This window comes from Protomyctophum bolini, assembly GCF_963924005.1.
Source record: "Protomyctophum bolini genome assembly, chromosome: 8".
In the NCBI taxonomy this organism is placed as follows: Eukaryota; Metazoa; Chordata; class Actinopteri; order Myctophiformes; family Myctophidae; genus Protomyctophum; species Protomyctophum bolini.
The window spans coordinates 48,544,732-48,559,067 of NC_137869.1; the positions used below are offsets into that span (position 1 = coordinate 48,544,732).

At 45.2% G+C, this 14,336-nt stretch overlaps 2 protein-coding genes across 3 annotated transcripts in view; both read left to right on the plus strand.

Annotated features, from left to right (window-relative positions):
- The window catches only part of med16 (mediator complex subunit 16), a 50,376-nt gene that overhangs the window by 23,911 nt on the left and 12,129 nt on the right, over positions 1–14,336 (plus strand). For both annotated transcript variants that reach the window (XM_080770041.1, XM_080770042.1), the window contains exons 10-14: positions 235–464; positions 1,143–1,349; positions 2,390–2,600; positions 3,728–3,861; positions 13,469–13,661. In XM_080770041.1, coding sequence (XP_080626167.1) covers positions 235–464; positions 1,143–1,349; positions 2,390–2,600; positions 3,728–3,861; positions 13,469–13,661 — 975 coding nt within the window. The remainder of the gene's footprint in view (positions 1–234; positions 465–1,142; positions 1,350–2,389; positions 2,601–3,727; positions 3,862–13,468; positions 13,662–14,336) is intronic.
- LOC308319405 (ATP synthase mitochondrial F1 complex assembly factor 2-like) lies at positions 9,990–11,010 on the plus strand. The gene has a single exon (XM_080769467.1). The coding sequence runs from the start codon at positions 10,094–10,096 to the stop codon at positions 10,952–10,954; it is 861 nt and encodes a 286-aa protein (XP_080625593.1). The 5' UTR covers positions 9,990–10,093; the 3' UTR covers positions 10,955–11,010.

The following is a 14,336-nucleotide window of genomic DNA, read 5'->3' on the forward strand; positions in this document are numbered from 1 at the left end:
ACAAAATAGTACAGTACAGTACAGTAGGGGGTACAGTAGAGGGACCCCGACACGTTAACTGTCATCTCTCAACCGTTTCGGACACGGTGGCGGCTCGCCGGAATCGGGGCCGGCACCCTGGGTGCGTTCCTGTGGGTCAGCACAGTGACAGTATAGTACATTTTCTTAGTTAAAACCATTCCATGATTTCCCCCACGCTCTCTCTCTCTCCCCCCCTCTCTCATGTCTCTGCAGGGCTCGCTCTGTCGTTCCACGACGGCAGCATTCAGATCCTCCACCGCCTCTCTCTCCACACCATGGGCGTGTTCTACGGCTCCGCCTCCTCTGTGGGCGGGGCCGGGGGCCGCCCGGGCGACGAGTCGTCCGTCAAGCGCCAGCGGACGTCCGGCCCGTCGGTCCACTTCAAGGCCCTGCAGTTCAGCTGGACCTCTCTGGCTCTGGCTGGAGTGGACACGCACGGCAAGGTCGGTCGGTCTGTCTGTCTGTCTGTCTGTCTGTCTGTCTGTCTGTCTGTCTGTCTGTGTGTGTCTCGTTGGCTGTCTGTCTGTCTGTCTATATAATATTAGAATTTTACACAGCTGTGCTACCAGTCTGTTTGCACGAATCTGGGTCAAATCAATTAAGCAGCAGTATAACTGCCTATAAGCTCCCCCCTATTCTCAATATTGGAATCAAAAAGACAAAAGACTTTGCCTATGCTATGGTATGTTTATCATACCTTTTAAGTTTTCACTAAAAAAAACCATGCTCGACAGGAACTGTAACAAAATAATGGCCCGGTGCAGACCCGGTGCAAAAATAAATAGCAGCCTATAGTTCCATATAAAAGACGGGGTCCAAATCGATTTTTGCATAGTAACAGCCCCGGGCTACCATTTGGAAAAAATACGGTACACAAACATCGGCTATCGGTGACTATCGGCTATCGGCTAGATAGTTTTTATCTGGTATATCAGCCAGTAATCAGTGCACCCCTACTTATACGTAGCTACTTTAATTCATTCATTCTTCCAAAGCCGCCAGTGTTTTTTCCAGTGTTGTCTCTCTCCGCACACAGTCTCACTAGCGTCCTCTTATCTGTCCCCCCTGTTGTCTCTCCACACACAGTCTCACTAGCGCCCTCTTATCTGTTCCCTCCGCAGCTGCACATGCTGCGAGTGTCGCCCTCCATGGGCCAGATGCTGGACATGAACACCACGCTGCGCCACCTGCTGTTCCTGCTGGAGTACTGCATGGTGACGGGCTACGACTGGTGGGACGTCCTTCTGCACGTCCAGCCCGCCATGGTTCACAACCTGGTGGAGAAGCTGCACGAGGAGTACATGAGGCAGAACCAGGCCTTACAGCAGGTTAGAACCCATCTAGAGCCCTCCACGAGGAGTACATGAGGCAGAACCAGGCCTTACAGCAGGTTAGAACCCATCTAGAGCCCTCCACGAGGAGTACATGAGGCAGAACCTGGCCTTACAGCAGGTGCTATACCCATAGAACCGTCTATACAACCGTATATCTACTGCTATGGTCCATAATCTGGTGAAGGTTACATGGGCGACCAGGCAGACACGCACTTTTCCACCACCAGGGTTGAACGCGTTCTGCTCTTAGTCCATGAGCCAGATCCCCCAAAAATGTGAACGTTAATTACGAATTGTGTGTGGGGGGGGGGGGGGACATGACATACCTATATTGAATTGTTATTACGGTCAAACGAGCACTCAATTTTAGGCATGTGTGCCCGCCCGGCCCTACTGGCTCCCCAAACTGGGTCTGGTGCCGTCCGTGGCTCAGCCTGGCCCGAAACATATTGGGCCTGAAAACCCGGAAAAAAAAAGAACACTTAGATGGCCAGCCGGTCCGTGGTAATAGAAAGGTTGTGAACCCCATGTCTTAGAGGGTCTAAGTCAGGGGTGGGCAACTGGCGGCCCGGGGGCCACATGTGGCCCCCACCTTCACCTAATGTGGCCCTCAGGTTAATGTCAGAATACTGATATGATATTGGTTTCAGCTGTTTACAATTCCACAACATGCAAACATGACCCGCTTTAATTACTTCAGTCTAAATTAGTAGCTCATTGCTCAACACAAATATAATTAAGGAGTTAAAGGCATTTGAAATTTTCAGGATTCCAATAAAAAAATAGCAAAAAAACGAAATCAAGATTTCAATTGATCTACAAGCTCAAAACGCACTGCGGCACGTTTTGAGCTTGTAGATCGGCTATTTTTCGCTACGACGGTAATACAGCACATGGCCCAATAGAGTGAGTGTGGAAATAATAGTGGCTCTCTCCATCGTCAAAGTTGCACCACTAAGTGGTTAAACTGATGTGACATTGATGATGTGTGTGTGTGCGCGTGCGTGTGCGTCTGTTGCGTGTGCGTCCACCAGGTCCTCTCCACGCGCATTGTGGCGGTGAAAGCGTCGCTGTGCAAGCTGTCCCCGGCGACGGCCGCCCGGGCCTGTGACTTCCACGCCAAGCTCCTCCTCATCGCCATAAGCTCCACCCTCAAGTCTCTGCTCCGCCCCCACGTGCTCAACACGCCCGACAAGAGCCCCGGAGACCGCCTGAGCGAGATCTGTGCCAAGAACTCTGACACAGGTGATACCCATTTTGGAACTGATTAAGCGATTAAAAAAAAAAAAAAGTTCGCTCTGAAAGAATATATATTCAAAGATTTGTTGCCGCGTTTTCGCGATTTCTTCAAAAATAGTAGATCTACAAGCTCTGAAAGCTCTAAAGTATAACATAATGCTTCGTTAAAACACCAAAAGGGGTTCCCGTTCAGAATGGGTTAAAAAAAAAGGCTTCTAAATCTTTCTATGTGGCAGTGGTGCTCAACCTTTTTCATGTCAAGGACCCCCAGAATTATCTCTATTGGGCCACGGACCCCCAGTTAAAAATGTTCCCTCTGAAATATATATTCAAAGATTTGCAGCACATTTTCACGACTTTTCCAAAATAGCAGACCTACAAGCTCGTAGCGCGCCACCGAGTGGGATCTGCTATTTTTCAATATCTAAAGTATAACGTAACTTGGTAAACACACCAAAAGGGGTTCCCGCCCACAATGGGTTAATAGAACATAATATACTTTAGATTATATATACGTAGTTTCTACAGTAATATACATACTGAGACTGGCTTACCTACTGTCCCATCCCTTATACAGTACTGTACTGTATATATATATACACACACACACACACACACACGCGCACACACACACACACACACACACACACACACACACACACACACACACACACACACACACACACACACACGTGCACTGAGACCGCCTGAGTGAGGTCTGTGCACAGAACATTAATTCGTTCAATAATGATTGAAGGTTATTGTTATCAGTGTTGTTTTTTGGCAGCAAATAGTCTCTTCAATAGTTTTTATTTAGTTTCAGTCACATTTTAGTCACCTGGGATGTTTTACTGTTAGTCTAGTTTTTAGTCGACAACAGTCGACTAAAATGCATTTCGGCGAGCCTTGAGCCTTGTTTTTATTTGTCGACGAAATTGTCGATTATTTTTGTCATAGTTTTTGTCATGGCTTAGTTTTTATTTAGTTTTCATGTAGTTTTTGTCAGTGAGAAAAGGTAGTCGACAAACATTTTTCGTCATAGTTTTAGTCGACGGACACAACACTGTGTGTTATCAGATCTATATTGATGAGGTGATGTGTGATCAGATATTGATAAGGTGATGTGTGATCAGATATTGATAAGGTGATGATCAACCTGAAGACAGAGGAGTTCGTGTTGGACGGCCCTCCTCTCCAGTCTCTCCAGCAGCTCATCCAATGGGTGGGAGACTTTGTCCTGTACCTGCTGGCCAACCTGCCCAATCAGGTGAGTCCTCTGTCTCACGGTCTGTCTGCCAATCAGGTGAGACCTCTGTCTACCTGCTGCCCAATCAGGGGAGACATATGTCTGTGGGCACGACAAGCACAGTTAACCGATGACTGCAATCCTGATTTATAAACTACAAAACTTGGACAGCTGTGAACTCTGTCAATGGAAGTAGTCGTGTGATGACTCATAGCTTGAGTCTGTGCCGCGTTCTTTGCAGCAAATTTAGATTTTAGTTTTAGTCATAGTCCCTTGAATAGTTTTATTCACATTTTACTCCCCTGGGATGTTTTAGTGTTGGTCTAGTTTTACCAACTGAATTTTATTTTGGCGGGCCTTGATGCCGTCGTAATGACTGATTTTACGCTTGCTGAGAATAGCCGATCTATAAGCTCACAACACGTTGTGTGCTTGTAGATCTGCTATTTTCAGCATGTGTAACTTGCCAGCCAAGCATGGGAATGATCAGCATGTTTTCTGGTCTGATTTCTCTCTACCAAAACAATAAATGGTCTCATCTGTTCTGGACCTCACTGAACGCTGTTCTTCTCTATAATCTGTTAAACAGGTCAGCCATCTTCACCCCAGAAAAACCAAAGCTATGTATTTTATCAGCAGAACGGACCATATGTACTTAACCTGGCTCCAGCCCTGAAATGCTACCCACATAAAATAGGTTCTGGCGATTTAGACAAAATTTAAATTCATTTGTCAGACTATAGACCACATGTGGAGGCCACCAACTGTGGCATATTTTTCTCCAAGGCTAAGTCATGTTTCTGTGAATCAGTTCTCTGTCATCTGTGGCATTTTGGACACGGCATGTTTATGGGAACAGTGATTTGAGGTTGGAATGTTAATTCCCTGTCTGCGCTGTGTCATGTCTCAATACTGTAAACAACGTACAGTATGACATTTTAATAGTATCTCATGCTAATGTATTGAGAAAGTCATACTAATCAGCATACAAATATCCATAATGTGTTAGTTTAATCTACTACATATTTAGTTAATTTGTACTGTTATGCACAGCAATCATGGATTTCTCAGTGTTTTGTCATTCAAAAAGCAAAAATTATCTCATGCAAATGGTAGGTGCTGATGTGAGGAGAAAATATTCAGTCCATACGCTGAGTGAGCTTACCTATCATCTTCAGGTACTCTACACTACATATATTGTAATGTAATTAATATCCTGACTGACGAAGCCCAGTTGTATTTAAAATGTCTCAGCTTCATCGTATTGTCACTTGTCTTTTTTACAAAGTTGTTGCCACAGTACAGTGGCACCTAGAAAATGCATTGAGTAATGTCTGCAAGCCTGCAAATTCCAAATATCAGTTTTGATCAGAAATGTTTAATTAAAAACATTGATACATTGGATTACCCGGATGTTACATGCTGTTTACAGAGATGCTGTTTTTTTTTTTTTTAATAAATCAAAGGAAAAGTAAAAGAATACTTGTGCACAGCGGGTTGAAGACAGAGAAAAGAAGTTTGGGCATCTGTACATCACTTCATACGTCCAACGTCAAGATCACGGAAATGGAAGCGATAGAGACTGGCAGCATTAGATCATCAGACAGGTCCTCAACAACATCCTCAGCTGGCAGTGCTGCTGTGAGAGCGAGGGCTAAAGCGGAGTAAAATGTTTTTATGTAGCAGAACGAAGAAGCCGCCATGATGAAAGAGCAGGCCTTGATAAATGCAGAAACTGCTCGTCGTAATGCCGTGTTGGAAGCCGACTTCTACGTGTTGAACCAGCAGAAGGAGGCTGCAGCAGCTTCTACAGAGGCAGGGATATATGAAGCAGCAGCTGCACAGGAAGGAGAATATCAAGATGAGCTGGCACAGGCACTGGTGCTCACTGAAAATAGAGCACCAGTGATTATGTGGAAAATCATTCATTACATCGGCATGAACAACACAGGGCGACTGTGGCTCAAGAGGTAGAGCAGGTCGTCCAATGATCCAAGGGTCAGCGGTTCGAATCCCGGCTCCTCCTGTCTACATGTCGAAGTGTCCTTGGGCAAGACACTGAACCCCAAATTGATCCCGATGTGCTGGTTGGTACCTTGCATGGCTTCCGCCGCAATCGGTGTGTGAATGGGTGAATGTAATGCACAATCTATGTAAAGCGCCTTGGATAAAGGCGCTATATAAATGCACCATTTACCATTTACCATCAATTTGCCAACCCACCGACACAGGAGCCACCATCCAACTCTCCATCACACACCCATGCAAACACAAGACAAGACAAGAGCATCAATTTGCAGAACTTCGCACTCAAGAGCCATCTCCAGTTCAAGGGAACACCCATCAAACCTCAAGCCAACCCCTTCTTCACAATACTCCCAATACCATGTGGAAATCGGCATACACCAAGGAAGAGACGTCAGAGACCCCCTGAGTAACCCAGGGAATCCACATGCACCCCCTCCCCCCCATCTCTCAGAATGCCTTTGAGAGTTTATCATGCATCCTGTGGCATCACAAACATCTGACTTAGCCAGATACTTGGTCCGTAAGGAGATGGTGAGCTCCAGGCTCTCAAAATTCGACGACCACCCCAGAGAATTACTGGTCGTGGAAAACATCCTTCAAAAATATCACAAGGGACCTTGACTTGACAGCCAGTGAAGAACTCAACCTACTTAACAAAATGGCTTGGCCCAGAATCGTCTGCACGGGCAAAACGCATCAGGTCAGTTCACATCCACAACCACAACCAAACAGCAGGTGTGAACATGATATGGCAGCGCCTAGAAGATCCCTATGGGAGCCCTGAAGTCATTGAGGATGCTCTTTTAAAAAGTCTGGAAGACTTTCCCCAAATCTCCAACAAAAGATGCCCGTAAGCTGAGAGAGTTAGGATATTTGCTCATGGAAGTGGAATCCGCAAAGTCAGGTGGGTTTTACTTTTTACATGGACTGGCATACTTCGACACAGCACGTGGAATTAAACCCATAGTTCAAAAGCTCCCTTATAGCCTGCAGGAAATGTGGATCACACAAGGCTACCAGTAACAAGGCAAACCACCGCGTGTCATTCCCGCCCTTCAGTTTCTTTGTGACCTTTGTCTGCACACAAGCAAAAGATGAGAAACGACCCCAGCTTTGCATTCAGCATGAGCTATGAGAAAATGGAGAAGACTGTCCATTTACGCAACAGGGAAACCATCGCTGTAAGAAGAACAGAGGTGGAAGCCTCCACACACCAACACGGCCTGACATTCCAGATCCAGATAAACAATGCCCCGTTCACAACCTGCCACACCCCTTGTCAAAGTGCTGTGCTTTCAGAGACAAACACATGGATGACAGGAAGGCCTACCTGAGAGAAATCAACATCTGTTTCCGCTGCTGTGCATCATACAGTCACATCGCTAAGTATTGTAATGTTGCTCTTAAATTAAATGCAGGGAGTGTGATAGTACTACTCATATTGCTGCATTACACCCAGGACCTTCCCCGTGGTTAGCTGAAACTTCTGTGACTGAGCCAGGTCACAACTGAGTCAGAAAGCCTGGCATCTCTCCTGACATCACATCCAGATGCACACAAATATGTGGTGATGCTCCCAAGCCCAGATCATGTGCTAAGGTCTGCCTTGTGAGGGTTTATCCTGCAAGCCATCCAGATAGGGCAAAGAAAGTTCATGCAGTGCTTGATGAACAAAGCAACAGGTCACTAGCAAAGTCACAGTTCTTTGAACTGTTTGGTATCCGTTGGCAACCAATCTCCCTACAGTCTGAGGACATGCTCCGGGCACAGTAGAGGCAACTGGGAGAAAGGCAGAGATTCCCACACCAGATATTACACAGCACTATCCTCATCTCGCTCCAGTAACCAACAAGATTCCACCTGCAGATCCCAGTGCTTCCAATCCTACTCCTGCTTGGAAGGGATATTCTTAGTGTGCACAAGGTGCAAGATCAATACAATGGGCCTGACAATACACCATATGCCCCTAAGCGCCTAGACTTGGGCTGGGTAATCGTGGGAGAGATTTGCTTCGACAGAGCCCACCAGCAAACTGACATTAACGCATACAAGACCAGTGTGCTTCCCAGTGACCGTGATCCAATCCTCACTCCATGCACTAACAGTGTTCCCGTTAAAGAGCAACTCAGTGCACCATCCCAGCAGTATGTGCCTGTCTCCAGTCATACAGAGAGCTCAAGAATCTCCAGCACTGATTCAGACAGCCTGGAAGTCACCCTACAGCAAACACTCCCAAAACAGTCAGAGGCAGACAGACACTTTAACACGCCTTCAGGACATTTCACTCAGCCACACCTTATCCAGACCACCTTTCTGCCTACCCTCCTGAAAAAGGAATAACTAATAGTGGTATAATATTAATTATACCAAGCGGGTATAATGTTTTAAATGATCTTGGTGTTTTGCTCTAACAATCTTTGTGGAGGCATTCAAGCATTAATGAATACATTGACGTTCTAACTGCGGTACCAAATCCTGTCAATAGATGGCAGTCAGTCACTAATACCTCCCTCATAGACCTCACTGCACTAGAGGTGACACTTTTCCTTCCTGTTTATCCTCCATTAACTTCTGAGTCACGTTGTGAATACAAGCAGTGTGTACAAGGTCCCAGAGTTGTTTTCTGAGTCCCAACCCTGGAGCAGATTTATTTGTGAGTGTGATACACAGTGATACACAGTGCAAATGTGGATTGTTTCAGAGTGTAAACTATTAGTTATTGAGTTTCACTGAAGAGAATTCTTGTTGTTTATGTTGCCATATCTCACAGTTACTCTATTTGTTTTATCATTGCTGCTGGTAAAGATAACCTATGGTGGATGTCCTTTCTGGACACATGAAAATATAATGTAGAAAAGTATTTACATTATTCCCACTCATGGTCATGCTTAAATTACTTACTATATTTTATTATGGTAAAAATGTCTTGCCTTACGCTGTTCAGTGATATGTATATTTTCTGTTTATGTGTTAGTTTTACAATTTTATGGAGAACCTCCCAGTAAAGCCATACTTTGAGGAAAACGGTTGACTGGGCCTTCATTAGAGCATGCTCAGGCCTTGAGCCTCCAGAACTATCCAGGCTCCTATACTCTTTCTCCGCTTGAGCCTACAGACTTCCCAGGCCAAGCTTACTAGCTGAACGGTCATCCCGTTCCCCGGCTATAAAGCTCCGTTCAAACAACGACATCACTGGCCTTGGTGATGAAGTCATCGTCCAGCGTGTCATTGTCGTTGAAGTCGAAGTCGTCATCGAGAGCCGCTATGACGTCGGGGTCCACGGCGTCCGACCCCCAGGGTCCTGACACGAGAGCGGCGACGGCAGCTACGTTCGGACGTCCTGCGCTCCCCTCTTCTTCAAACCCTGAAGCAAACGCTGACGAAGGGAGGGCGACGGCAGTTCCGTCCTCCCCCTCTTCCCCTCCGTCATCCCGGTGGGAGTCGAAGGTGTGCAGCACCAGCTCCTTCATGTGCTGCAGGTAGTCGTAATCGTCAGCAAAGAACACGCCGTAATGCCTCTGCTCCTCGTGTCGCTTCTCCACCTCCTGAGGGTGGCGTGGGAGGACGTGTCGGTCCGCAGCCAGTGGGGGGTCCCCCGCCTCCTCGCCGCTGTTGACCAGGTGGAAACTCATCGCCGCCTTTTTGTCTATGAACGACTTCTTCTTTCGGGGCATTATTGTAGTTTAACGAGATTGCTATTGGTGGCTTCGTTGGGATGTCTATCAATGGAGACGCTCGTAAACAGCGCAAACTATTCACTGCTCTAAGCCTGAACAATAATCTAAGTGTGGAATGTGTTTTCTCCTCTTCAGCAGAATGAAGTCAATAGATAACAGAAGTTGTCCGGGCCTATATATAATCTACAAATCTCCATATATGTCCCTTAATTTCCCTCTCAAGCCCATATATGGATTACTGATGTCTATATTATGACATCTCCATATATGTCCCTTTACCTGCGTCCCTTTCATGCCCATATATGGATTCCTGTTGTCATCAATATATAGCCAGTCTATGATGCCAACACTAAGTACTCCTACAATAAAACACGGTGTGTTGTGAACGCAAATGACTGACCTGTTCGGTACTCGGTTTGCCCTCAGTGATTTTTAATAATAAATCATAGTACTGTACCTGTATAGCACTATTAGCCTATAGCTTGTCGATTGCTATTGGTTACCCCCGGACTCCGTATGTATTTATGTATGCATAACCTTCCACTACAATGTTGAAAGGTATTGTGAGACTGTCCACTTGCTTGAGACATGGCCTTTCACCTCTCAATGTGTGCCCAGGTCAAGTGTCACTTCTTTCTTTGAGGCGCAATCCATATTCTACTGCTAGTCCAGCAAGTGCTACCACAGAGAGGAGGAAATTTTATAAAGATGTCAGCATATCACAGGGAGAAGGTGGCCTGTACGAGATCAACCTGGACCGCAGGAAACTGAAGACGCCGGGAGGGAAGCTGTTCACAGTGTCAAACGAACCTCTGGCCATTGCTGTAGCAACAGAATGGGATGCTCAGAAGGACACACTAAAGTTCTATGCCATGCACATGACCACTCTGTGTAACACAGCGCTGGACAATCCAACTCAACGCAAGGAGGACGAAATGATCAATGCTGCTCTCAGGTTCTTGGACACTGATACGGTCTGTTACAGAGTGGATGAGCCTTCAGGTTTGGTTGAGCTACAGAATAATGAGTGGGACCCTATACTGCACTGGATTGAAAACAGATATGATGTTGTCATCGGCTCCTCGTCTAGTATATTAGGTCCTGAGATTCCCGAGAGGACCAAGGACAAATTCCGACAGCACCTCAAATCTTACAACTTCTGGTCCTTAACAGGTCTTGAGTATGTGATTACCCAGCTAAAGTCAGTTGTGCTGTCCTTTGGGTTGATTGACAAACACTTAACTGTGGAAGAGGCTGTGCTGCTTTCCAGACTAGAGGAAGAATACCAGATTCAGCATTGGGGAAACGTTGAGTGGGCCCATGACTATGACATGTACGAGCTGAGGGCGCGGACTGCTGCTGGATCTCTGTTAGTGCAACTTTCATCGGAGAGTTCCTCTGTCAAATGAAAACTCCTACAGGACTGAGCAGGATTACGAACCCTGTTAGTGTGTGTAAAATCTAGTAATGGCCGGTACCTGAGAAAACATAATCTGCTGCGAGAAACATGCTCAGTGGTGTCATGGCTTTTGTACAGTGGTTACAACGCACATTTAATGTTTTCTTCAACCAAGCATAGGCTATATAAGAATGGAATGCAAAAAACCTCATTACCACTACACAAAGTGCAACCATTGTAGTGGATGACTTCCACTAGTCCCTTCCTAACATTTTGGTCTAGTTTTTATCTGTTGACGAAATTGTCAATACATTTAGTCTTAGTTTTAGTCATCATAGCAGTTTCCATTTAGTTTTCGTCAGTGAAAAGAAGTCGTCAACGAACATTTTTCGTCTTAGTTTTAGTCGACAAAAGCAACACTGATACCCATATCAGTGTTGTGATCTCGTGTTGTGTTTATACTATAGCAATCTAGCTATATATCTGGTGTTGTGTTTATAGCTATATATCTGGTGTTGTGTTTATAGCTATCTAGCTATATATCTGGTGTTGTGTTTATAGCTACTGTATCTAGCTATATATCTGGTGTTGTGTTTATAGCTATATATCTGGTGTTGTGTTTATAGCTATCTAGCTATATATCTGGTGTTGTTTATAGCTATCTAGCTATATATCTTGCAGTTTGGGCAACTTGAAAGCAAACTCCACATCCCCCAACACTTTATTTGCCTGCCATAGTGTCAACCCCTTACCCCGGATCGGTGGTTAGACCGGCATATTCAGCCGATGCTGAGATGACCCGATATGACAAATAAGGGCAGATGCCGATATGACAAATAAGGGCTGATACCGATACCGGGACATCTCTAATCAGGGGTCACCAACATGTCCGTACACGGACCAAACGTGTCCGTAGGCAAAGACTTGGTCTTGTCCGTGGCAAATCTTAGATTTTCTGTTTTATAATGTTCTCATTTTGATCATAAGACATGCTTGCTGAATATCAAGTCTCCAGGTATTCGTAATACGTATGACGCTGATTTATCTATGACACTACGGCACATTAGGAGTCCTCCTAGTACTAGTGGTTCTCAAATGTTTTATTTGCAAGGACCCCTATAACTCTGAGAGTGTTCAAATGGTTCCATTTGAACACTCTCAGAGTTACAGACCTGTTATTCAGGGCTATCTCTATGTATATGTTTATGGTATTAGGGATGGAGCGCGATAACCGATAGCCGAAAATATCCAATAACAAGCTTATTGAGTACCCGTTATCAATAAGCTTTGGGCTTATCCGGCCTGTTATCGAGCTTAGCGGCCCATGACGTCATGTTTAAACAATCAAGACGAGAGGCGATCAAGAAAGAAATCTAATCTGCCACAAACATGTCGGTCTAATATTGATACCTGCCAACGAGCGCTGTCCAGGGAACCCCTTTTGGTGTTTTAAACATTCTGTTCTACTTTAGCTATTGAAAAATAGCAGACCTACAAGCTCGTAAGCGCGGCCCTCGGTGGCGCGCTACGAGCTTGTAGGTCTGCTATTTTTGAAAAGTCGTGAAAATGTGGCGCAAATCTTTGAATATATATTTCAGAGCGAACATTTTTAACTAAAACATTGGCTTCTGGGGGGGTCCCTGGAACTACATATTTTGAGATGGGGGTCCGTGGCCCAATAGAGGTAATGCTGGGGGTCCTTGACATGAAAAAGGTTGAGCAACTGACATATAAACATGTTTTTTTTTCAGAAAAATGTTAGGATTTAGAAGACAATTTTTTTTAATCGACCTCAGTCCAAAATGTGTTAATATTATTTTATTGGTATAAAGGTCAAGTGACTTCCGTCTATTAGATCAGTTCTGTATTTGAAGGCCCTAGTAAAAGATACTGGTTTTGTTCAGAATGCATTTCTTTCCACCGAGTAATAGAAAATGCTCCATAGTGGGCACGCTAAGAACCCGGCTCGTTAAGCCTGATCGATAAGGTGCTTGTTATCAATAAGACAATTAACGATCTCCATCCCTAATTATTAGTGTCCACTCATTTTGTAAGTCCGTGACAAAAAGAAAGCATGTTATGCAAAAAAATGTCAACATGGTCGATGATGACCTCAGGTTGAGATTAACCTGCAAAAATAGAGGAATGCCCACGAGGACAGAGATGGTCAGAACATTGGCTCAATTCTGTGCTTCTACTATTGTTCGCGTTCAAGAATGTCTTGTTGAGCCATTCTGACCTGAGATCAGATTCTAAAAATGTCTTCTACATCCTGACACTTTTCTGAAAAAGCTATGTTTCTATTTCAGTGGTTCTTCGATAATTTTTTTTTAGCTAAAGCACCAAAATGGGTTCCCGCCCCCCAAAATGCGCTGCACAAGGTGCCCTTTTTTTTCACTTGAGCACCTGCCCCTCTAAATGTCTGTGCACGCCACTGGTCTTGTTAAATGTAAACTCAAATATTAAGTGTGTGTGTGTGTGTGTGTGTGTGTGTGTGTGTGTGTGTGTGTGCGCGCGCGCACAGGGCTCCATCGTGCGCCCGGGCTTCGGGTTCCTGCGCGACGGCTCGTCGCTGGGCATGCTGCGAGAGATGATGGTGATGATCAGGATCTGGGGTCTGCTGAAGCCCGGCTGTCTGCCCATCTACACCGCCACCAGTGACAGTCAGGACAGCATGAGTCTGCTGTTCCGACTGCTGACCAAGCTATGGCTCTGTTGTAAGTAATTTAGTAAACATGGCTCTTGCTGGTTGAATGCATGCGTGATTCTGGTTGGTCAATCACAGTGTTGTTTTCGTGGACTAAAACTAAGACGGAAAATGTTCGTCGACTACCTTTTTTCACTGACTAAAACGAAATAAAAACGAATCTATGATGACTAAAACTAAGACTAAATACAGTATACTGACAATTTTGTCAAAAATTTTAAACTAGACTAAAATGTTAGGAAGGGTCTAGTGGACAAGGGATCCAGTTTTATGCTGGGTTGCATGCTGAAAATAGCAGATATACAATCTTGTGAGATTGTATATCTATGCTATTTTCAGCATGCAACCAAAGTGTAAAATATGTCATTACAATGACATCAAGGCCTGTCAAAACACATTTTAGTCGACTAAAGGCTCATACATAGTCTGGATTTACGGTGGTGGGGTGACCACTGAACTACAACATGACGTCACAAGCCGCGGTGAAGAGCAAACCACCGCCACCGCTCCAGCCCTTCTCTCTGTTTTTACTCACCACCGCTCAACGTTATTTCAGCTCCGGTGGTCAGCTCACCACCGGAGCGGTGGTCACCTCACCACCGAAAATCCAGACTATGAATAGGCCTTAAATCTACAGTTGACCGCTCCGGTGGTGAGGTGACCACCGCTCCCGGTGGTGAGGTGA